General features: G+C 26.8%; 1 protein-coding gene across 1 annotated transcript in view; it reads right to left on the bottom strand.

Moving 5' to 3' along the window:
- Positions 1–27,575, bottom strand: part of LOC107452989 (cell adhesion molecule Dscam1) — a 270,828-nt gene that overhangs the window by 124,509 nt on the left and 118,744 nt on the right. The window contains exon 7 of the mRNA XM_016069635.4: positions 14,949–15,218. Coding sequence (XP_015925121.2) covers positions 14,949–15,218 — 270 coding nt within the window. The remainder of the gene's footprint in view (positions 1–14,948; positions 15,219–27,575) is intronic.

Here is a 27,575-nt window from a genome sequence, read left to right as displayed (position 1 = left end):
AACTAGGGAAGTGTGACTCGGCAATTTTGAAATAAACTAGTGGGATGTATGCCTAATGAGGAATAATTTTAGGGGGCAACATTCGTTTTGGCCCAAAAAAGGTCCTGTGAGCTATAAAAAATAATTCAATATGTAGAAAAATCGGTATTTTATTACTTCAATGTAGACTATTAGTTATTGAAATTGTCTCATATTTCAATTAATTTGTAATTAATTGGTAAAGTAATTAGCAAATTAATAAATTAATTAGCAAATTAATTAATTGATTTGTAATTACATACTCTAATTAATTTAGAAAAATTTTCGAAGAAAAAAATGTAAAAAATTTAATGTCAATTTTTTTTTTTTAAATTAGCCTAACAGGTTTTTCTGAAAAACTACAGATATATAAAATTTTCGAAATAATTTTGACAATAAATATGCTTTATACAGTACGCGAAAGTACCACAAAATTAATTGGAGTATGAGACAATTACAATAACTGATAGTCTGCATTGAAGTAATAAAATACCGGTTTTTCTATATATTGAATTGTTTTTTATCTCTCACAGGACCTCTTATGGGCTGAAACGAATGTTGCCACCTAAAATTATTCCTCATAATCCATACACTCCACTAGTTTATTTCGAAATTGGCGAGACACACTTCCCTAGTTTCCCTTGTAAGAATGGCAATGAATAATAATACAAATGAAAAATAAGAAGTGTTGAAAAATTATTGAAAGAAACTGAAAAAGATTAGAGTAATTTTGCCAAACTTAATTAAATGAGTGGATTTCCATTTTTACGTCTACCGTCTTATGCGTCATTTTATACTCTTATTTTTAAGGCGTTAGGAACTGATTTGTTGATTTATTTTTCAACCCACGAACGTGTATTTATTCCATTCCTTCAAATGAATAATTCAATTTATTTAAGAACATGTATTTATTCCGTTCCTTCAAATGAACAGTATTTATCACTGCGAAGAAAGGGCTGGAATAAAATTTTTTAATGATAATTTTGCAACATTTAAAGAATATAACATTATAATAATATTGAATGTTACAGTATTATTTTAAAGGAAATTTTTTCCTGAATAACTTGCTCTTGAAACGCATATGACGTCAATATACGTCTCCCAATTTATGGCCAAATATCTAACACTGTTTCTCAGAGAGCAAACTTATAATACAAATGGAAGAAGCACCATAAAATATTTCTGTCAGATGGCGCGTATATATATATATATATATATATATATATATATATATATATATATATATATATATATATATATATATATATATATATACATATATGTTGTTTTCCAAATTTTAATAAAATTTTTTTTTTTTTAAGGTGTTAAAAATTATGTTTTTTTAAATACTTTTAAAAAATTATTGTTAATAATTTTCTTCTCTTGTTATTATTTTTTATTTTTTTCCATATTTTCTCAATTTTTTAACTTATTTTATGAGTTCTATATACTTGCAGCTTATGCGCAGTTAATAAAACTTATTAATTAGTTTCGTTTCTCTCTTTGTTTTCATTGTTATAGTGATCATATTTAAAGCAGCTTTAGCGCTTGATATTATCTACTGTTACCTTACTTCCGTTTTCTTTTTGTTCCCTTTTTTAGTTCGGTTTTGTTTTTATTGTGCTATATATATATATATATATATATATATATATATATATATATATATATATATATATATATATATATATATATATATATATATGTTTTATTACCAGTATTATTGCTTTCCTTACCAGAAATGTCACTAAAATGCAAATTTTATTTCTCCACGTTCGATTTTATGCATACAAAATTATAAATTTCTGTGTTTGTCGAATGAAAATTTTTTTCTACACTTGCATAAACTCATAAAAAATTCTTCTAACAAAAACTCATGAAATAAATTAAAAAAAGGAAAAAATAGGAAACAGGAAAAGGAAAACATAGATGACTGATCTTTGTTGATAAAACACATCTCTCTCCCTCGGTAATTATACAAATTTCTGTTTGTTAAATATGAATTTTCATTAAAACTGAAATATTTCTCTAAATGATTATTCACTCTACGTAAATTGATAAGCATACTTAAAATAAAGATATAGAGCAATTTGTTTAGTGATATGAACTGTTAACTTTTAAAATTTCATTGCTGCATAAGTTATAGCTCAATTTGTTTCAGCTTTTCATTGTCCACTGGGAAAAGAAATTTTTAAACAAATATGTTTACGAGTTTGTGCGTATGCTTACTTGCGTAACAATTTAATTTTCAGCTATTTAGAAAACTGAAAAAGTAATTTCATCAGCTTTTTAACAACATATATACACATTATTTTTTTATATAATAATATCCGACTACCATGACTAGAAGATCTGCCTTTTTAAATAAGTAGAATTTTAAGTATTTCGAGATTTAAAATCGTGGAGTAAAAAGGCAAGACAAGATGTAAGTATGAACTAATTTTGCTCAATTAGGAGAAATGTAGTTTTTGTCTTTAATGTTACGGTGGTTTAAAGACACAAACTACTACTATTCATTTTAACCAGTGATCGTTTATTTTATCCATATATTGTCGAATTAATTTACATACCTCAACTATTTAAAATACTTAAATTAACAATGCTTTAATCAAATACAAATTTAAATAACAAATTAAACTAATTTAAAGGCTTTGATTAGTAACAAATAAACTAATTGGCATGGAGAGAACTTACCCTTACTAATGTTCATAGTGGAAATTGGTGAACCTCTAATGATTTATACTTAGAGATGGATAGTAAAAATGCTTCCTAAAAATTTATTCCGCGAAAAAGTAGTTAAAAACACTGTTGGTCTTTAATTAACAATTGTTGAACAATTTTATATGTAATATATTATATAGCACAATAAGGACAAAAAGTATAAAAAGGCAAAAGAGAAAAACGACGACTGTGCATAGGTCGCAAAAATATAGAATTCATATAATAAGCTAAAAATATACGGAAAACATGGAAAATAATAAATATTACTGAAAATAGTGGAAGAAAAATTAATTAAATAAAATATTTATACGAAAAGAAATAAATTAAAAGAAAGAAAACGTAAAACAGAAAGGATATAATCACTTCATCAGCTCACAAAATTACATTCGCAAAAAGGAGGGCCTTCTAATTTTGTATAAATGTAGCCAAAGCAAAATATATCAATACAAAAGTGTGAGGAGCATTAAAAAAATTTAAAGAAACTAAGCACATCATAGTTTATAAAATATATCATGCAAAAAACAGAAATTAAAATGTAAAGTAAAGACAGAAACAAAACGTAAAACAAAATCTATAAGGCGAGGAGCGAATTAAAATGAATTTACATGTAACGGAATCTTTCAAGAGTGATTGAAAATATTTTTGTAATAAGATTGCGAGTTTACAAAATATGAAAAAAGAAGCTCATATGGTGTTAAAAGCGTAAATGGAGGGATTTTGTTTCAGGGCATGTTCTTACTGCCGTGCTGTAGCGCGTTTAATTAGTTAGTTTCCTGGAATTAGCCCAAAATTGGATGTGCGCAAGGTAATAATATTATACTGGATAATTTATAGAAGTTTATTATTGATGAGGTTGATATTTAATTGTACAGTTTTAATGATTTTAGAAAATTATTATTTATTTTAGAAAAAGAGAGAGAGAGAGAGAGAGCGATACATTATTTGCTTCTTTCGCATAGATTTTGGCCACGGATTTGCCGAATTGCATATGGTATAAAAATAAATTAACAAAGAAGTTTTTCGTAAATTTAAAAATATTAACATGATATTAACTCAATGATTTTATGCTGAATTCAATTACTTTAGCTGGGTATTCATTTTCTTTTTTAATCAAATTTTAAGAGAGTTTGTCTATTTGTTTTTTCAGATAGATAAACATTATTACATATTCATTTCATTTTTATTCATTTGATGAATATGGTTTTTAAATAGATGCTTTTAGAAGCATTAGAATTCCAAGTAATTAGTTGATTTATATTAAAATTAAAATGATTTCTCTTACCTTATAAATCAACAAAGCAGATATTTTCTTCCTTTTTAATGGCCAAATCCAAAAAAATAATATTAATATAATCATTATAAATAAGAAGTACGAATAAATCCTCGGGGAAAATATTAATGAATTTTCTTAATCTTGAAAATTAAAGATAGTTAAATCATCAATAAATTTAAAGAGAAGTTTAATATCAAGAGAATATTTTTTTTCATAGTAGTGTAAAAATAAGTTAGCTAAGATAGATGGAAAATTAGATCCTTGTGGCTTTCCGTGATTTTGAATACAAATATCTTTTCCATTGCAGAGATAACTATTTTAAGTCAAAAATTGATTTTTGCCTTTTTAGACTAACTCTTTCCAAATTTGACTAAAAAACATTGGATTACCATCTAAAGTAATTAAATTCTATGTAAAATCATTACTGAAAACTTCTTTGTTAATTTAAATTTTTACTTTGTGCAAATCCAATGGGGACAAATCCGTGGTTAAAAATATGTGCAAAATGGGTAAATCATGTCTCTGCCTCTCTCTTTTTGTAATAAATGTTTATTTTCCAAAATAATTGAAACTGTACAATTAAATATCAGCCTTATTAATTATAAACGTCTTTAAATTATCCAGTATAATATTTTTACCTCACGCACATCCATTTTCAGACCAATCCTTGGCAACTAAAAAATCAAAAGCTCTTCAGTACTGCACTAAGAACGTGCCATGAGCGTGTTCTCATAATTTATGGCTGTATTGTTTTTATTTTTTGCACTGTCCAAAATATCCGATTCAGTTAATGTTTCTGTGGTTTCAGCTTCGGAATCAATAGAAATAAAACCATTACTCAGTACATCATCATTAATTTTGAGGTTCTCTCTTAGCTGTACCCACAATTTTTTTAAAGTTTCTCTAATTTTACATCATCCTCGTCTTTAGCACTTTCGAAATTCTCAGTGCTGAGAAAGAATCCAGCTTTAGCAAAACTGTTACGAATGGTACGATCTGTAACATCATAGTTCCATGCTTTAGAAATTTCTGTTGTACTTTCTCGTAAATTTATTTTTGTCATGGATTGCTTATTTTCTTGCACAGTGATAATTTTTCGCTCAACTCTTTATCGTTAGTGCATTTTAAAGTTTGGAATCCCCCTTGATTCATTGGTTGTAGTTTCGATGTAGTGTTCGTCAGCAGGGAAAAATATCTGTAATAATTGTCAGTTTTCGTTTTTTTTCCTTTAGATGGGCTGGGTAATAGTCGAAAATTAAAGCAATTTCGCCATGTTTTGCAATAAGTTTGACAAACTTTAGAATCCATTCTTATCAAATTTCTGACAACATGCGCGATTTTTTGTTGAAGTTATATTCAACCTCCAAAAATTATGTGTCCTTAAACATCTTGAAGTTTTGCTTTTTACTATAACTAATGGTTTTAATTTTTGTTGGCCCGTCATGCTTGCACGTAGAATGATAATTAATCGCGCTTTGCTATGTTTTCCTTCAATGCATTTTTCCTTTTTAAATGTTTATTAACTTTTTCTTTTTAATGCTTACTCCTTTTTAAATGTTTATTTCTTTTTTAAATGTTTATTAAATGTTAATTAAACATTTCCCTTTTATGGCCAGGTACTTTCGCTAACACATTTTCCAAGGGCTAGAACAGCAAGAAGCACTCTGATCAACAGACGACTTCATGGAATGGGACTCCACTGAATGAAAAAGGGGAATGTTGAAAGTTTTTCTAAAAGGGAAGTGGACTGTGGGAGGAAGGGGGATAAAGATGCCATGAAACATGGTACGTGCCAATAAGGGACCACACGCTTTGAAGATTCATAACCTCCATCTTCCCTGCTCTTTTCCTACTCAAGGAATTTGACCCTTTATCCTTTATCCCCTTTCTCGACGTGTTGCATTGCCCGTATGCAATGCAAACAAAAAGGTTAAAAAATTTTATTACTGATTTCTCTAAAAGTTAAGTGGGTGCGAAAATCAATTCAAGGTCATTTCCTCCGTAAAATGCATTAACGAAGTTTGAAGTGTTCTTAAATATTTAGGGAAAAGTGGGAAGTGGATCTCAAAGAAAAGTTCGTTAAATAGAAGCCCGACTGTATATATATATATATATATATATATATATATATATATATATATATATATATATATATATATATATATATATATATATATATATATATATATGAATATATATATATATATATATATATTCATACATAGTCCAACCAAAATATATCAATACAATAGTGTGAGGAGGAAAAAAAAATTTAAACAAAGAAAGAACTTATTAAGCAAAAAATACAAAATAAAAATTCAAGAAAAATACGGAATAAACGACAAAATGTAAGTTAAGAAGCGAGTAGCGAATTCAAATGTACTTCCACTTACTTACAACTTTAAAAAATGATTTAAAATATTTTCGTAATAAGTTCACCTGATTACAAAATATGTAAATAGAAGCATAAATATAGTGGGTCCATTTTATGGCGCATTCTTATAGAAGTGCAGAAGCGTGTTTGATTTGTTTGTTACCTTCCCCAGCACTTACAATGTATTTCTGCAATACTTGTAAAAATATTTCATAAAAGTAATCTCATAAAAAAGTTTTAACAAACGTCTTTTTATTAAATGAATGAACTTTGACTTAAACGATTTTGAAATTCCTTTACTTTTGAAATTGAACATTAGCGGCTTTATTGAAATATTTATTTTCTCTGTTTGCTTTCGCATAAACAAAACCATGAAATAAGTTTTAATTTAAAACTGCATAAACTATGGTGAAATTAAAAATTTTTCCATAGCAATAAAAACATTTTGATTTCGATTGTGTCTTTACTAAATAATCAATGGAATTTCACTTAACTCTATAAATTTTCTTTTTTTTTTAACAAAACCATTAATAAGAGTGCTGTTCTATGTCTTATCATTAAATTAAACTATTTAATGAAGAAATTTTAAAAATTTAGCAGCTTAAAAAAATCATTGTAGACAGGAAATTTCTGAAACAGAAACAAGTATGTAGAAACTGAGTCGAAATATTATTTAATGTGAAATTTGTTATTTCATGAACTATATCACAAATTACATACATATATTTGAAAGTTAAATGAAAATATATTTTTTACCTCACAAACAACCAAAGTTGTCATGAAGATCTTATGATGCATCGAAATAAATTAAATTGAACTCCGTTTCAAACTGTTTTTAACAGCTTTCAAGCATAAGATTGACTGAACGATAATAAAAAATAGCCCTACTTTAACTTTGTACTGAATAATATTAAATAAACAACTGAATTTCAGAATGTTTGAAGTGGTTTATATAATCCTTACACTTCACTAGAAGTTATTTAATAACATAAAATGTTTATAGCATTGGTGAAGTATTTACGAGAAAAATGAAGTCGCAAGAAACGTGCTTTCATGTCATGCTATCGAAGGCAATACATCAATTTATCGGGCATTTTGTAGAGATAGCAAGGAAATCTAATAGCCGCAACATCCTATTCCTTGAAAAAAAAATTTTTTTTCTTCAGAAGAAATGGTTTGAACCAGTTTTCAAAGAACGCTGGGAGAGGTTCTGAAAAAAAAAACATCTTTTGAGTAATGAGACACCCTATTCCCGTGAATTATGGTGCAATCCGTAAATTTAATTTTTCACACGTCAGCCGCAGGTGTGAGGAAAAAGAAGCATTCAGATTTTCTTTAAAAATATGGGAAACCTTTCAAACTGCAATGGCACTTATTAATCATACAGAGATTTATATATTATAAGAATTTCCTAGGATCTATGTTAGCGAAAAAAAAAATAAAAACAAAAATATAATTTAGTCTCCTCATGTAATCCATCAGAAGGGGTGTGAAAGATATAATAACTTTGACGGTTTTATTAATTTTGAAACCTTATGCAACAATGAAACTCCGTTCATTTATTATTTTAACAATGGACTATTTTTACAGAAGAGATTTTCTAAACGCTTAAATAGAGTTCAATTTTTCAAGGATATTGAAATTCCTTGTTTTCTTTGGCGAAAGGAATAGTTTTAGCAACGTAAGACAATCACGCAATAAATATGAAATATAAAGTTCATTAATACTAAACAAAGTTCTATGTTAGCTTAACAATAGTAATTTAATAAGCCTGAAACTCGTAGACACCACTAGTAGTGGAAAAATGAAACAGTATAAAGATGTTGAGACATCATATATATTATCATGTTTTTTAATGTCTTAGCATGCATTATCAATCTTTTCTGGTCTTGTTTTTCAATTTAGTTTGCGTCAGATAATAATAATATTATAATAATAAGATTATCAGATAAACCTCAATCTTGAGATTACATAAGTTATTTAAGATAATTAACATTGAAATTTTTAAATCCATCAATAATTGATAATGAAATACTGTCTAAACCAAGCTTTACACAGATCCCATTATAGGGTAATTTTTGATAGTGACCTTGAAGAAGAAATAGATGAAGTTCATGATCAAGAAAGATGAATAGTAGCTTCCCGTAGAAATAAAATTAAACTGAAGTCTAACTTGTAAATATTCAATGGAAAAACATTGGTGCATGCTCCTTGTTTTTCCAAGGACGTATCTGATTTTTGTTTTGTTTTGCATAATCAACAGAATTTTTTTCAAGTTAACATCGAAAAAAAGAAACATTGAGAAAATAAGGCGTCTTTTAAATAATGAACAAAAAAAAGTTTTTTTTTTTGAAAGAGGACTCGTCAATCACTTCTTTTTTTAGACGTATGTGTCATGCATTTTCTTTTTTTTTTGTTCTATTTTTCTTCAGTTAAGAAGACATTTGCTTTTAAAACTTAACTTTTAGTACTGTAACTGTATTGAGAGCTGTATTTTTTGTAAATAAATGTTGGCTATTCAGAAGTTTAAAAGCCGAATAATATTTGTCATTAAAACATTAGGAAAAAAAATTGAAAAACAGTCGAATTTCTGAAAAAAATTATGTTAGCAATAGAGGGAATGCACAACTTCTTACGTAGGTGATTATTATTTAAATTGTGAAAGTAATGTGAAACATTATTTTTAATTTCTTCATGTAGTCTTGTTAACCAAGTCTTCTTGTTATATTATTTAGATCCTTTTAATTATGTAATACAAAATTATCAATTTAGATTATTTAATAAAATCTGAACCTACAATAATTTTTATCTGACTATGAAAGCAAAAATTGTAACGAACACAATAAAACAATTCATTAAATGATGTGATAATTTATTTTCAAATTTCGTATCGAAAAGTTTGCATAAATATACATAATTATTCTCTTCTACTAAATAAACTACTTTACATGAAAAATTCATGAATAATAAGTATAATAGCAAAGGATTCCATTCAAATTTCAAAGCAAAATGACATCTCCATCTAAATTCATTAACATATCAACTGTGGAAACTTCATCCGTGGAACTGACACATGATAAGAAATGTTTTCTAATTAACTCCAGTAACTAAGTTTGTGGAATGAATGGAAAAGTTTAAAGTTGAAAATAAGGTGAATCTTACTAATAATGTAAACACTTTTTTTGTTTAGAAATCTATAATTTTTGGAAATTAAATACTTAGAATATTCAGAAAATCATTACATATAATTCAGATTTATTTTAAAATTCTTAATTTATAAAATGAGGTTCTTTTTAAACATCTTAGTATTTAGTTCAAAATTTCATTCTTTCCATTATATATAATAGACTATTTACAATGTTTGGAAGATTCATTATAAATTAATAATAAAGCTTAATAGTAATAAGGGACTTAATTGTTACCGTAAAAAGTGTACTACTCAAAGAAGAGTTGTCTTAAATGCAGCTATCAGTCAAAAATCAAATAAATATGATGAATGTTACAGTTAATAAGTTTGTAGAGAAGATAAAGTGTTAAATGTACAGTACGTCTTAAGAAAAACTGACCATCTTGAATTACTTTTGATCTAATCTCAACGCTCAAGGACTCAAACTTCATGGTTTGAGGGGGTGACCTCAAATACGGTAATTAATTAGTGCAGACGATATTTTAAGTTACGAAGGCAGACTCAAAACCACTCTTTCTTTAGGTAAACATGCCTTTTATGTCGAAGGATTTGTATTTCTGTCTCCGAAAATACAGTGGGTAGCCACAATCTATCTGGGAAATATAGTCCTAATAGTTTAGTCAGAGGAGCGGACCAAAGTTTGGACCCCCTAATGTTTATTTTATTTTTTGCATATTTCGTCTTATTTCAAGAGATTTTCAGTGAATTACAAAATTTTTGCACACAATTATAAAATTTGTTTATCCAAAGATAATTTCATGCAAAAAATAAATTTTAGTAAGTATTTATTCTATTTTAATATTTTATTTAATAATGACTGAGAGAATGCTGAATTGTAAGGCATAAAATTTTTTACATCATTTTAAAGTATCTAATTTTACATGGCAAACTAGAAAAATTGAGCGAAATCGGTTTAATAGTTGAGCATTCTTTTGATCATACTTTTTTTCTCATTATGTTTAAAGTACGCGATTTTAGTAATTAAAGACATTGTCAAGTTTCGTAAAATAAATATTTGAATCACAAATAATGGAGTGACATTTTATGGGAGTTTTATATAATTTTGGTGAGATAATGAAGTATGAAACTTATTTACTATAAGTTTATATAAAAAATGCTTAAAAAGACTAATATTTGCTTTAATAATAGAATTGTACATAGATAAATATTTTAATTGTTAGTTTAAGTCTTTATTATAACTATCATAATAAAATATTTTACCTATATCATAGTTGCTTTTAGTTATAGCTTTACGAGTAATAAAGTTCTTTTGAAGATCATTTTTTGCTGATTCGATTACTAGACAAATTAATTTGCTAATAAAACTTTAAATGTTATGATAAGAAATTAAAAAAAGAATTAAAACTATGCAAACATATTATGTCTAATCTGAAAAATATTGGAAAGGCAACGTAAATTTGTTTGAAATTCTTCAAATGAAAACTTTTTAAACCATTAAAATTAAAAGATATTGGTCACTGTATTTAAAGTTCAAAAGTAAATGAGTTTGTATGGTACCATAGATTATTACAATTTTAATTCTTCATTTTCAACGTCAGTTTACTAGTTATTTGGTGGTACTGGTATTTACAATATAATCTTTATATTCCATTTGCCTACAGATCTATACAAAGTGAAAAAAGAGAAATTAAAGCTCACCTATATTTTGTTAACAATCATGAATAAATGATTAATAATCATAGTCTCTGTAACTTTAAATTATTATAGTGTATATGAAGTCAAAACAGGATTGAATAGGAATTCATAGTGAAGTGAAGCAGCTAAAATAGGAATCTTTTATACTAGATAATATAAAGTCTTTTTTGAAATGTTTCCTTTTTTGCTTAACAGTGTAGCTATTTTCTTGTCCTTTAATTATTCTTTGTTGAAAAGTTGTTATTGGACTATCTTGGATATATTTAGACGAAAATGTATTTATATAAAATCGATAATAAAATATGTTACTGTTGGAAATATTATAGAAAGTTTATATTTAAACTCTATAGCCATATTAAAAAGAATATATTTTCTTTCAAATGGAAGTTTATTTACTTGATAAATATAAGTACATTTTGAATTTTATGTTTTATTATATAGGATAATATAAATATTAAGTAAATTTTATATGATAATATAAGTAGTATTTTATAATTTTGTCGGCTGCAAATAAAAGAAAACATTTCCTTTCTTAAATATTTTCTTAAAGCTAAATTAATACTTTATGATACTAATGATGTGTTGTAAATTATTCTGATTTCATGTAAGCTAAATTTTAAAGTTATTTAAATTTCATGTATACACGAACCATAATATTAAAAGTAAATACAAATAGATTGTTTGATCTATGCAAATATTTACACTTAGGTTTATTTTTCAAAATATTTACTTTAGTTACTTTTAAACAAAAATCTATCGATACATCTTTATATTTCTGGAAAAAATAAACTTTTTTATTTACTTTTTCTTAAAAAAAAACCCTCAGCATATTGGGAAATATTTAGTTACAGAAATATCTAAAAAACACTTTCATTTTTTTTTCTTTCTTATCACTCAAGCTACTGAAATTAGAAGAAGCACCTGAGTTAAAACATGAATTTGCTTAAAAGTTTTCTTTAGAGAGTTTTTTTACTCTCCCGTCTGAAATTTTTCTTCATCATCCAAGAATCTATAATCAACTTTAAACAAAGGTGGATTGTTCTGAAAATAGCTTAATGTTCCATGCTTTCGATAAATGCTAAAACAACGAACCCGCACAAGGCTGATAATAATGTAGCTTTGTATGCACATTAATTATTTATGAAGTTTCTTAAAAGAACTCTTTTTCCTTTAGAAATTTTCTTAAAGTCAAAAATGAGGAGAAAGATTATAATTTATTTCATTTCAGCTTTTGTGTGTATATTGGTTTCTTTCCTTAAAAGCTAAGGACTCTTCTTTTTTATCTCTATAAAAATTAAAATTTGTTAGATAATTTCACCAAAAAACACCAGCATGTTTAGTTAAAATGATATGTTTCAGTATCTTTTGTAATTAACAATTTTTACATTCTGCTAATAATATTTTTTGCTAACGCTTATGTAATTTATTACTTATTGTGCGTAATTTAATATTTTTTAATTCTTTTTAAAACAATTTTTAATAGTGACAAATATTTTTATCATTACTAATCAATTTTAGACTGCTTTAATAGGAGAGTGTTTTTATGTGTAAATGTATCTAAAAATAAATGTTATGAATATTAAGCAGTAAATGTTTAATATGTTTACCGAGCGAAAATGCATTCATAATCACGCCAATTTTGTTTAGTTAGTATAATCTTTTGTTAGGTACTGTTCAGCAAAACTAAATAACAATGCATTTAAATAAAGTCTGTAAGTAGTGAAACATTAAGAAAATAGTGAATTGTTAAAAAAGTAAAAATTATTTTGTAGAAAATATATAGATTGTTTCAAGAAAATAAACAAAATTTCTTCGTATTTATATTATTTATCCTAAACGTAAAATAGTTCAGAGAAAAAATAAACTTAGTAAATAGTAGGTAATCAGTTTTATGATCCTTATTAGAGGGGAAATAAATCATAATTAGTTTCATTACAGAAAAGTCTAAATTTGTCTGGTTGAGAAATTATTTATTTTTAAATATAAGAAGGGATACTCTGAGTGGTAGAGCTTTCGTGTTACAGGTCCTTGACCGGGAAAGGTTGACTCAGCCTTTAATACCTTCAGTGGGGGGCAGTAATAAAATGAGTAACAATCGTGCTCGGTAACTAAACACTGGACGTACTGCATTCGGCTGACCACCAAACATCTGCTCTAGTACCCCAGAGTCCACGGTCAAGAAAACTTGGCCTTCTATGAGCTGTCGTGCCACTGAATTTTCTTTTGAAATGAGAGCAATTGAGCAATTGAATTTAATTTTTGAGTAATTAATTTATGAGCAATTGATTTTTTGAGCAATTAATTTTTGAGCAATTTGAAGATTTTGGAACAGTATAAAAATAAGTCACACTTTTCAAATTGATTGTTCACGAAACCGTTTATTAACCCCTTCCTTCTCGCTTCCGTGAAAATGACGGGTGAGATTTCGCCCGCTATTTGTCTCTCCCGTGATATTGACGGGCTGGAGTTTTCAGTAGTAACGCGCCAATAAGAATAAAACTAATTCATTTCTTTTGCCCGGAAGACCTTTTATTTTTCATTTTACATACCTGATGGTAGTACCAGGATGTTTTTAAGGTAATTGTAGATAGTTAGTTTATTTTAAACTGGTTACAGCACTAATCAAATACGTAATACAAATACAAAAGCCAAAAAAATAGGCACTTTTATGACCGTTTCTTTGCAAATTAACAGATCGTAGGGGTTAAAGACCTTTTGGGGGGAGTTTTCTGAAGTATTTTTCCAAGGCAATGAAATGTTTCTTAGTTTTGTGTGATCATTTAGTTAAAAGTTTAATAACCCTCCAACTATATATCTGAAAAGAGAAATAAGGAACAGATTGGGTCAAACATTTCATAGTTGAATGCTTCATCACTAAATTTCACAGGAACTCTTATATTCCTTAGTATCAATTTATTCTCGTCAATTTAACTCAAATCTCGGATATCTGATTTTATGGGAGTACACACTGCTCAAATCAAGTGTGTCACAAGTCAGCTTGAGACCAACATTTTACATTATGGGTAGTCAAAGACTAAATTAGTTGCGTTTTCATAGGTAAAAAATTACTCAATAATCAAATCATAGTAAATATTATCATATGTCAGAAAATATTTACACATGTTATGATATTAAGGAATTCGAGGCGTATTAAGTAATATTTTTGGTGTTTGTGTACCAAATTCATTAATTCTACTGGTTTATTTTGGATAATTTGTTACGTTTATTAGATTTAAAATTCAACAAAATCTTTCATCTCAGTTTCTTCTCTCTAGAGAATTTTTATTCAAATTTTTCAAATCATGTATCATCTCTGGATAACTATACATTTATAATGCATTTTCAGATTGATATCTTATGTGAAATACTTTATATCAAACTTTCACTTCACGTAGTGATAAATACCTATTTATGAGGCAATTTTATACTGCTATCTGATCTGCACTAATTAATATTAAGCTGAAAATAAAATTTTCTTAGCTGTGCATTTTATGTAGAATTGAAAAAAAAAAATTAAATTTTAATAAGCATAACATAAACGCAAATAGTATGTTTGTATGTGCTATACATTGGATTTTTTGTTTCTTTTAAGAATAAAAGATAACAATATTGAACTAAACATGATTCAAGAGACAAGACTTAATAAACAATTTGATAAATTTTGTATTGTCTAAATCAATTATGCATAGTAAATTTAATACAAATACAGTAACACTTACATGCAATGCTCAGTTCCGCTGATCCTTGTGCAGAGTCTTCGTCATTTCGGGCTATGCATTGATACATTCCCTTGTCATCTCTTTGCACTGTTGTAATGTGAAGAACGTTTCTGCTGATAAGAACTACTCTGCGAGACAAGGAGAGTGGCTTTTGATTTTTTACCCACTCTATACTTGAAATCGGATGACCGCTGACGGAGCAATTGATGGTAACTGTTGATCCAGAGCTAACTTCTTGACTCGATGGCCAAGCTGTTATTTTTATGGGTGCTAGGAGAAAATAAATAAAAGCTTTAAAAAAATGCACATATGTTGAAAAATATTAAAGTGTAAATTTGTTTACATTATTCTCGAAACAAGAATAACTGTTTCTTACTATAAAATGCCAGATTCAAATGTCAAATCAAATAGTGTAGTGCCCAAAAGCACAACTTATTTTCATATTTCAAACTACACTATCATAAAAATGGCTTTAAAGCGTAGCTATAATATCCATGTGATTTCATCATGAATTTAAAATATTTTACGCATTTGTTGAGAACTATTATATTATAGATTTGCTTTCAATGTACTTGAAGTTTCACCAAATGTTTCAAATGTTAAATGTTTCAAAGGTTTTGGACAAAACTTCTACAATATAGTCAAATAAACAATTTGTGTAGGACTGTAAAAGATAACTTGTTTTCATATTTAAAAATACTCTCTTAATTTAAAATTTGAACCATAATATTGGTATATTTTAAAATAATAATCCGAATACTTATTTTAACCTTAAATAGGTTTTAATGAGTATAAAGTCAGATTCAGTCAGAAACATAATCACTGACAAAAAATAATCATGTGAAAAATATTTATAGCTTCAATAAAATTAATTTACTTTAAAATTTTACGGTTTTATAGTAACTATTATTTGCAATATTGTAGTTTAAATTATCTTTTTATTTACTTTCTGTTTTTAAACATTATATAAAGTTCTACTCCATTTTTTACAAAAGAAGTAATTTCTTTGGTTACAGATGGTAATACAGTTCTTAATTTAGAAAGACCTAAATATTAAAATTAATTTTTTTTAAATTTATTCAAGAAACTGTACTGACTTTTGGTTACATATATAAGTTAAAGAATTTAACTTAAATATGTAATAGATCCAAAGTTTCCAATTATGATATTGGTAGCAAAGTAAGTTTTAAATCTTTAGTTAAGAAATAACGTTTAAATTCTTCATATAAAATAAATTTATAGATCTTTAGAGGATAGTTTTCAATTTTGAAATCTTTAAAAATATTTCTAGTCGTAGTAGATTCATCCATTTCTTATTATAGTCATAGAATTTCTTCATGCAGTTGAGAAAAATGAAAAAAAAACTTACTTAAAAAAAAAAAAAACTTTAAAAAGATACTTTTATTGAACAAGCACATATATATGTTTTACTGTATACCGCCTGGAATAACTTTTAATCTAAGGATTGAATCTTCACGTTTTATGAATCAATCTTAACGGTTCGAGGTGGTGGTCTTAAATATGCTAATTAGTTTTTGCAGTCAATTTTTGCAAATTTGTGCTAGTCAATTTGTGCAGATTACGTTGTGACTTACGTTGCGACCTGACTCCTAAAATATAGGGATTAGCCGCAATCTGCAAAATATGATCCCAATAGTTTGGTCGAAAGAGCTATCCAAAGTTTGGAGCCCTTATTGTTTTTCTCTACTTTTTGCGTGATTAGATTTATTAAAACTACGAAATTTTAAATTTCGATTTCTCAGAAGCTATTTAACCTAATTTCGAATCTTTCGTTCAAATTTTGTATATTGCCATATAAAATTAAATTTTTTAAAAAGATTGGAAGAATTGTGCATTTTACATTTCAAAATGTTTTTGAATAGCATTGAGCAAAATAATAAATATTTGCTGAAAGTTTCCTTTCGCATAGAATTTTCTTTATGTAAAGGAATCTTTTGGTTGTGTGCAAAATTTATATAATATTCGTAATTAATATTTTTGTAATTTTAATGATCGAGTGCACTAATTACTTAGAACATTTGAAATAAACCACTAGAATCACTAAGATTGAGTCCTAGAATGTGATCATTTGATCAAAAATTATTCACTAAGGTCTTTTTTTAACACAATAATCATTATAGATATTGCTTTTTTCACACAATTCTGATAGGATCAAAATTCAAACTTTTTAATTTTTTGAAATATTTGCGAGAATTTAACAATTTGTTAAATATAAAATTTGCATAATGGCTTTCAGCAAAGTAACCATTTACATTGAAACAATACCAAATGACAGAAATTTCTGTCCAAAAAAATTGCAAACAACTTAGATTACAATAATTGACCTCGGATTAGATAAAAGTATAACTTGTTAAAAAAATTTATGAGTTGAAGCTGAATTTAAATTAAACATGTTAGAAACATTATCCATATACAAAAAAAAGAGCTTTTATGAGATATAGAATAATACGAAATTAAAATAAATGAATCTAGACTATTACAACAAATTTTTTTGAAAAAAATAATAAATGCATAGAGTAATTATCCATTTCAGTAAATCAACATCTTAATCTATAATTACATTGTTACAATCCTAAATCAATTTTTTAATAAATTCTTTGCCTTGCATCTCTGTTAAATGCTTTATTTCTTAAGACAAAGCTACATTGAAACAGCTTTTGAATCGCACAATGAATAAATTGATACACTTAAGATCTTTGAAAGGTGAAGCAATTTGAGAAAACTGTAATGCAGTTAAGTAGATGGTGCAGTTCTTGATACTGAGTGTGTAATTAAGAGAGTTGTGTAGGTTTTGATACAAATTAATTAGCAGTTGCAGCCCCCACGTGATTAATTAATGTTCGTACTAATTATTTTTCTTATCTCAAGCCATTGAATTTCAAACTCGGTGTCTTTTGTTCGAGAATGTCCTCCTTTGCTCGAACGGCCACAGAAGGGGACATTTTCCTCAGTTAAAAAGAGATAATCGTTAATTCTTTGGTTGTTATTAATGAATTACTTTTTTCCATTCTTTAGTTTTTATTAAAAAAAAAGAATTGAGGAAATTTATCTTAGTTGTTTAAAAAAGTCTGAAAGAGAATTGAAAATACATTTCTTTCGTAATTATTCTTCTAAAATGAAGAGAAAGAAGAATTGAAAATTCCAAAAGTAAAAAAAGAGGAAAGAAATGGTTGTTAAACTATTCTAAAGAAAGTTCAGTTGGAAAAAAAGATCATTAGAATCAATAGCAGACTTTGACATGACTTCGTTAATATGCTTTGTAATTAAAAGTTAAAAAAAAAAAAACTCTTACTTGATTTGCTCGTAATTGATTAAATAGGATGCATTAAAGTTGGAAAAGAATGCAAGTCTTTTTTTTCGCCAAAGAGAAACTTAATTTGATGAACACTTTATTTCTTATGATTAGTGAGTTGCTGCCAGTTTTTCACATGTTTTGTTTAAAAGAATGAATTAATGCATCATACTTTCCCTGCATTTATATATTTACTTTTAACGAGTTTTATGAGAAGTACGTTTATTGAATATATATACTATTCCGGCAATAATTACATTATGTTAAATATAATCCAAATTAGCCATTTTGCCAGAATTGACGATTATGTCACATTTGCGTATACATATTACAAATCAAATATTAGCACTGGTTTTCTTATTCACATTAATACAAAAAACGTATTAAATTATATGTAAATAAAGTCTCATTGTTCTAGGTTCAAAAATTGCTTCAAATCCAAACAATATTTAAAACACAAGCAAAATTTCAAGCCCAAGCGAATGCTTGTGGTTTTCATGAAAAAGAGCCAACTATTAAAAATCTAATTGGAATTTTTATTTCTAAATATTAACAAAAGGCATTTTTGTCTAAACAATTTTTACAAATATTTAAGATAAATATTTTTTGGAAATCCTTTAACTCAAAACCATTATATAAGCTAGTTTAAGTCTGAATTACTGAATGATTTCAAGTTGTTAGAAGTTGTTCCATGCTTAAGTGCTTTTAATATTTAGCATAGTTAAGTTAAAGTCGGAAATACAGAGAGCTTAAACAAGGAGCACCTTCAAACAAGGAACACTTTTTAACAATATGAATTTTCTTTTTCAATTAATATCCCTGATAAAAAAAATACAATAGCTAATATGCTTTCCTTTAAATCTACAAAATATGTCAAAACAAGCTACTTTTTCGAACATCATTTAGTTGTTTTGTGTTGTATAGTTGGATTTGTTAAACGTTGGTTTAATTTGTCTTGGTTTGTCATAGTTCGATTAAAAGTGACTTGGTTAACCATATAGTTTAAAAATATTAAAAAGTTAGCTTACATGAAAAATTCGCATTCATAAACCAAGCAATTTTTCCTAGCGAGAATCAACTCTTTTAATTTATATTTTTAATAGGTGGGGCTAGTTATCAATTAGGTAAGCGAATATCTCTTGTTACATCATCAATGATGCACTAAATTGCACGTTATTTATCTAATAACAGTTTAAATATGCTGATAATCAAAAATAATAAAAGTAAAAATAAAATAAATAAAATGAATAAGCTATATTTCTATTCTAAACTAACTATATTTCTATTCTAAACTAACTATATTTCTATTCCAAACTAACTATATTTCTATTCTAAACTAACTATATTTCTAAAATAGAATGAATAAACTATATTTCTATTCTAAACTAACTATATTTCTAAAATAAGTTACGGACAGATTTAAGTTTAGTAGATTAAAAATAAAGGTTATCATAACAAGAAAATTCATAAAATATTAACTTTTAGTAATATTTACAATAGCATAATAAAAAGAAAACAATTATTGAGAAAATGTTAGGTGATAGTAGTAAATATTTATTCATTATCATCCATAAATTGATTTGTTTTGCGAATTACTCAGTGCGAAAGTCTGATAATAATTTAACATTAATTCAAGCAAATATAAATAAAGTCAAAAATCAAATTTTTAAATTCAGATATTCAGCAGTCTCTTATTAAACATCATTTCATATGTATTTCCAGATATATAGTTTAATAAATTTCTGGGAATAATTTATTGCACGGAATAAAATTCCATAATTTAGATAAACTTAGATTAATATTTAAATCATGTTAACTCATAAAAGTTTCAGCGACATTTGAATATTGAAAAATTTTGGGCGGAAAGAAGTATAAATTTTAAGTGCGAAAGCTAAGCCTGGCATTTTGGTCAAAGTTAAAAATTTACTCCCTTTGGAATCTTACATTTACAGCAGAGAGCCAAAAAAAGAAAAGAAAAAAAAATCATTTTTTTAGAGGGTTGTTCGGAATTTAAATCATTCGTCGTCATTTTCGCCTTCAAGAACGACTTTGACAGACTGACTTTTTTTATAAGATTGGTTCCGAAGAAGCCACACCTCATAATGACTTTTCGGATGACTAAATAACTTGGACACACTTTCGATCGAGAACGCCAAGTATAAGCTATGAATATTTCATGAATATGAGACGACTTTGAGAAGAAAACTACAGCATGAAGAACAAACGTGTACATGCATGATTCGGCTTTGAAAAGAAGAAGTGAATTTACAAAATTATGTATATCAAGGAGAAAAGTTTTTGTGAGCCGTTTGGGAATTCGATATCTTAAAGTAGTTTTTTTCAGGAAAAATGTTTGGAATATAAAATTTACATACTGCTTACTATGGAAACAATTCATGAATTACGTATTAAATGCTTTCTCTGCTTTCCATATAAAATGAGTTTGCAAATATAAAAGCGAATTCATTTATAATTTAAATTCTTTTAATATTGTTATTCATTTCTTCTGAGTTAGAATAAAATTATGAAATTGAGAAGGAAATAGTTTCATTAAAAACATTTACGATGTTTGAAAATGAATTATAACGAACAAATCTAAGTACACTGTGATATATATTATTGAAAATTTAAGAAAAAAAATACTAACACTCAAGATTATATACAATACTTTTTAGTGTAAAATAGTTTTATAGCTTAAAAACTTAAAATTAAGTAAAATAACAGATTTGTCACAACTATTGCAGTGATTTGAATCCAGGAGCCAGTTTAGATGTCAATAGACTAATCTCTGTACCATCCCGTAACGCAGTGTTCCGAAGAAATCACACTTCATAATAACTTTTCTGATGACTAAATAACTTGCACACACATTCAATCGAGAACTTCATGTATAAGCTATGAATATTTCATGAATATGAGACGACTTTGGAAGAAAAACTACAGCCTGAAGAACAAACGTGTACATGCATGAATCGGCATTGAAGAGAAGAAGAGGTGAATAGGAAAAAGAGGTGAATTTATCAAATTATTTATATCAGGGAGAAAAATTTTTGTTAGCCGTTTGGGAATTCGTTAACTCAAATTAGTTTTTTTTCTGAAGAAATGTTTAGAATATAAAATTTGCAGACTGCTTACTAGAGAAACAATTAATGAAATACGTATTCAATGCTTTTTCTCCTCTTCGTATAGAATGCTTTTGAGGATATAAAAGTAGATTAATTTATAATTTAAACTGTTTTAATAATATTATTTATATCTTCTAATTTCAGAACATAATTATGAAATTGAGAAATGCATAGTTTTATGACGCACAATTACGATACTAAAAAAATTAAATAAAACAAAGTTTCGTACACTGTAAAAGATATTAATCAAAATTTAAGAAAAAAATTCTGGTCACTCCAGGTTATAATACTTTTGACTGTTAATTTAATATTTAGCGTAAAAACTTACTATAAAGCAAATGATCTGGTAGTCATTGCCAGGAATTGAATCCAGAAACATGTTTAGCATGTAAACCTATATCATCTCATTATACCATGATGATCCATCTTTGAGAAGAAAATCAACTTCTGAGTTTACGACTTTCAATGTTAAACTTTTTAGTTTGGGAACTCTTAGCTTTTGAGCCCGACAAGGAAATCCAGAAACTCGAGGAGGATCTTCTGATGGAACTAACCTGCATTTGCGTTGTATGTAGACGAAGACCACAAAACCCTAGCTCGATGGCCAGAGGATTCAAACCCATTGTTCGTATACCACAGATTATATTTTAAGTCAGCACTGTGATCTGTGAATTCGTATCAATCAGCCATTGCAGAGATTCGAGCCTGGATCACCTCATTGGCGGGTGAACGCGTCCTCCCCTGAGCCTCCATTGTTCATGATTAAATATTACTTGATTGAAAAAAAAAACACTGTCCTTAAAAATATGCAGATGGAAATACATGCCAGCAGATTTCAAGCATTAAAAAATAGGCACTAATACTCAAGAATTATTAAAAGTTATTTGAAGATTAATTTGAAAGAGTTATTTGATTTTGAGCAAAAGTAATTTGAAAAAAGTTTTTCCTGACAAGAGTTTAGATAAAGGGGGCATATTTTTGAAAGTTGCAAACATGTCAACTTTTGTTTATATCTGCGCAATTTTGAAGTCTGCATATATTATCCCTTCACTGCCCACGGTATCATGTATAAACGACGAATTTCGGAACCCAGTTACTCAAGACCACAGGGATATTTTATTTTATATTTTGTAACCGGATGTTTAATTTTACTTTCAAGTTCGTAAATGAACTTAATATGTTTCGAAAGTAGGCAACCTACCAAGTTTAAAAACCGATGGTAGAGTTTGTTGAAAGATGAGACTACATTCTCTAAAACCTTTTTGTAACATTATTTAAGTAATAAAATTCTATTTTTATCAACCCGTAATTAAAGTCTCCAATGAAATGAGTGTTATTAGTGAAATCCAAAATTAAAGTCTTCCAACGTATTGAGAGCAGGCATTAAAAATTTAAGAGAGTTTCTATGGTAATCATTAATTTTATTACTTAGGGAACTGATCCAACAAACCGTCTTGATTGCCAACTTCTGTTTCTTGAGCATCTTGAAGAGGAGAAAAATTATTTCCTATTCTCAGGAATGTAATTAAATTCTTATCCCTTTTTATTTTGCTTAATAATCATCAGTATATCACGAAAGCTTTGATGGTAACCTTCCTTTTTCCTTTTCTAAATTTTGCAGAATGCAGGCGTTTCAAATTATAGGGATATGAATAAAGTACTAATATTTCATAACTGTTTCAACAATAAAGGATGTTATTGTTAAACTATATTTTTGAACTATAGTACGTATAAAATTGGGAGGTTTGTATCTGTGATAAAACAAATAAAATGAAAAGTGTGAAAATAACTAAAAATTAAAAGGTAGTACCAGGATCAAATGCTTCAGCAAATATTGTATAATATGCTAATAAAGATTCTTAAAATATAAAAATATGTATCTTAAAATGTCGGATCACATCTGCTTTATGGTCAAATATATACCGTTAACATAATAACTAAATTAATTTAATCAAATATTGTATAAAATAAATATTTAGCGCATGGGTTATGCCAAGTTAAAAATTAAAGCGACCAAATCAATTGTCTTAAAATATGCATTGTAAGATGAAGATTTACATTAAGTGCACGTCAAAATAAATATTTTGAGCATTTTAAACATATAAAACCCTAATTTGTTGAGACTAATGTCATAATAATAGTCAAGAGAATTAAAGATGTGGTCTTAGAACTGGAATAGTCATGCTTGTTTTTTAATTATATTCTAACTGCAAAATAGAAATTTAAATAATTACTTTCTGGCTTTTAGATTTATTTGTTAACTTAATAATGCTAGACATGGATTAGAATATTCACGTTAAGGATTTTATTTTGTTAAAACTAGCTTTGAACGCCTTAAATTATTCGACGCAAATAATCTAATTTCTTTTTGCTAGTATTTTTATTGTGATCATAAACATAAAAAAAGCGTTTTCATATCACAAATGAAACTTGAATTTATCAAATATTTGAAACTGTAGTCTAATCGAAAAATATTAAACCAAGTTCTTCAAAGAAGTTATAAAGTTACATTTAAGCTTCATCAGTATTATGTTTTTATCGTTATGAATAGTAAAAAATGTAGTTACCAAACAAAACTGTTGCCATTTTTAGTATTATAACTATGTAATTATTATATTACAGCTATGTAAGTATTATATATTGATTTCAATATCAAGTATACTGTTTATTCGAATTAATTGTTCGCATAAAGCAAATAAAAAGAAGTATAAAATTTTTTAAACGGATAAAGTGCTTTTTTTACCATGCTATCCGGTCTAGATTGGCCGAATTGACATTAAATAATATAATTACAAATCTAAAACAAAGCGATTTGTGACTTTTCTGCTGTACACTTTCAAATTTCCACGTCAATAAATGATACAATGTAATTAAATAATGCATTTTATTTTTGTTCGACATGCTTGAAATACATGCTTGGATACTTTAGAATCTGAATTAATATTTAATGTTTAATTAATTAATATTACCTTTGAATTATTATTTAATTAAGTTTCTGATAAGTGGCAATATAACAAAAACTATGTTACTTTTAATTATATTTAGAATGTGACTACATACAATATGTTAATTTTTACAAGATTTTCTTTATTATAGCAGATTTAGAACATTTGTAATAAATTACCATAATGCTAAACGACATGAATTAATTTGGAAAGAGCTTTTATATGTAATACGTTATTATATTAGTAGAATAGTCATTAATTGATTTTAAAATGCAACAATTAAATGCATAAACACTTCATCCTATATAATGCTTTAACATTTATTATAGAATTAAAATAATCTTAATTATTAATGTATGAGAGCAAAATCACATTTTGAAATCAAAAAAAGAAAGGAAAGGATTTGTATTATTTCATAAATGTGTAAAGTGCCAGACTTTCATTAATTTTTCCTTAATTCCTTCATCTTCTTTAGATGAATCAATCACTTAAAAGAAAAATTCTCCTATCATCTATCATGAAAAGGTTGCTGCTCGAAATACGTCAAGGGATAATTTTAGAAATGTAAGCCGTTACAGTAATTGCAAGTTTAATTACTGTACTAAGACTTAAGGATATCCTCTAAATTCATTAAAAAAAATTACAACGTGGCAATTTGTCATTGTCATGATATGTTGTCTTTTCCACTGAATTTGAGCAGCTGCTTGCTAATGATATTACTTTTAAAGGAAACGAGTCGCTTTAAAACTGGCAAAATTAATTCGTTTGCTGTGATGTTAGTCATAAGACCGTTTGAGGAAGTTTTGATATTAAATCAATTTATTTCAAAAGTTGAAACTAATTAAATATTTTTTACTAATTTTTGTTCTGTCAAAAAACAAAATTTTCTAAATAAGATTTAAAAAAACAAATGCATTCATGGTGATATAAATTAAAGTTTATTATAAAATAAAATCATAATAAGCCAATAAAATTTTTATTGTCTCGAAGATCGTGCCCAAAAATTTAAGCCAGGTGATTGTGCAGAGCTTTTTTTTATACATATACGTCCAGAGCGATGTATATACGTAGAATACATGCAGAGATAATTTTAGAAATGTAAACCATTAAAGCGAGTTCGAGAAGCTGCTTGCCAATTATAATACATTTAAAGGGAACGAGTCACTTTAAAACTGGCAAAATGAAATCGTTTCCAGTGATGTTAGATATAAGAAAGTTTAGGGAAGTTTTGAAATTAAATCAATTTATTTCAAAAATTTAAACTAATTAAGATATTTTTAAATCATTTTGGTTAGGTAAAAAAGAAAACGAAATTTTCAAAATAAGATTTACAAACAAATGTATTCAATGTGATATAACTAAATGCTTTTATACAATAAAATTAAAATAAGTCAATAAAAATTTTATTATAAAATAAAACTTTAGATTAACGTAACAATTGCAGTTTTCTTAAAAATAAATCCATGAAAAATGCATGCCTTGTTAGAATTACTAATTTCTGTTATGTCTAAAGACAAAATTTTCAAAATAAGATATACAAAACAAATGTATTCAACGCGATATAAATGAAAGTTTATTATAAAATCAAATCAAAATAAGTCAATAAAAATTTTATTGTATCGAAGATTGTACCCAAAAATTTTCGTCAGAGGATTGTGCAGAGCTTCTTATGTACCTTTACGTTCAGAACTATGTATATATGTAGAATGAGTTCGGAGTTTACTTTGTAGTTTAACTTATTAACTTATTCTAATTCAGATATTTTTTCTAAAATATTTAGACTGGCAGGAAAGAAAGGGCAGTTCTATGTGTAACATTTAATGTAATACGTCAAGAAGGAGTTTTATGAAATTATTGAAAACATATTACTTTAAATAATGAATCTTATGGTGTTAATTACTTTTACTTAAATGCTGTAATTGTTATAATTACTAGTTAGGAAGTTTAAAAGAAGAAATTTTACTATGCATAGTTTTCATGCTTTTTTATTATTTTATATTAATTAGGACAAAATAGGTGAAAAATAATGCATTTAGAATTTTAATAATTTATGGATATAAAATACAGCAGGAAACACTGAATTTTTTTACTCATTTTTTTGCTTTTTTTATTTATTTATTTTTTTTGCTTTAAAAGTGAAATACGGTTCACTTCCAAACACTATTTTATTTACATTTAGCACTTAATTGCCGTTAGGTAAATCTAAGAAAAACAGTCATTCATCATTGATTTTTTTTGAATTGACAAAATTAATTATTGATGAATTTTTGAATATGAATGAAAAAAAAATTTAAACTACTTTTTTTTGGACTAATATAATTGGATACTAATACAATTCCGAAGATATAGCGGATTTTTTATGACCTATTAGATTGCTTCTTATAATTAAAAAATACCAAAATATTTTTTTCAGAAAATTAGAGTTTCTGAAAACACCGGTGTCCCATCTTCTTCAAAAGATTAAAAAATTTTACTATCCACTTAAATATTTCGGACGACTGCAACTAAGTAATAAGTAATTCCAAAATGAAATAAGCATGTACGAAGTGGTTGTTTATACTACAAAAGTAAATTAAGAAGGATTATATTCTATATTAATTGTCGTTAAAAAGATTAGCTATTTTACAAATTTTGAGTAATAAAAGTGTTTTGTTAATTATGCAAAGTTAAAAATATTTCAAAAAAGGACGGTAGGCAAAATGGACTTCGTAGAAACCCATCCTTTAGACTATAAAGCATGCTTCCAAGGTATATACTTTCAATTATCTTGACTTAAGGTAAGGTTTTTTATAATTTATTTAGCAGGTTCAGTTGCAGCTGTTAATGTGACAGTATATATGCATTTCCAATCAATTGCAGCAATAAGTAGAACTATATTCAGTATGTTTTGCAACACAAATGTTAATTATTTTGCAGGACTGGTGTTATGGTAGAATAGTATGACTCAAGTTACAGCAAAATGGGATCCATTTTTGCCTTAATATTGATGATCTTCGAAACTTAAAACATAAAAATAAGAAACAGTGTTAGGATCTAATGTATCTATAAATAATATTAGTATAATATGACGTGAACGTAAGTGTAATATAAGATGCAATAGTTAGTCAGTTTTATTGGCTTAAAAGAAAATACACTCTATAACAAAAAAATTGACTCACCAAGAAGCAATCATCCGATTGTTTTGAAATTTCGTATGCGTGAATGTTTTGAACAGATATGGCAGGAATGATGCCAACTGGGGACG

The sequence above is a fragment of the Parasteatoda tepidariorum genome, chromosome 10, assembly GCF_982258835.1.
Source record: "Parasteatoda tepidariorum strain Cologne lab strain chromosome 10, Ptep-v5.0, whole genome shotgun sequence".
NCBI lineage: Eukaryota > Metazoa > Arthropoda > Arachnida > Araneae > Theridiidae > Parasteatoda > Parasteatoda tepidariorum.
This window is presented reverse-complemented; position numbering and strand designations above follow the sequence as displayed.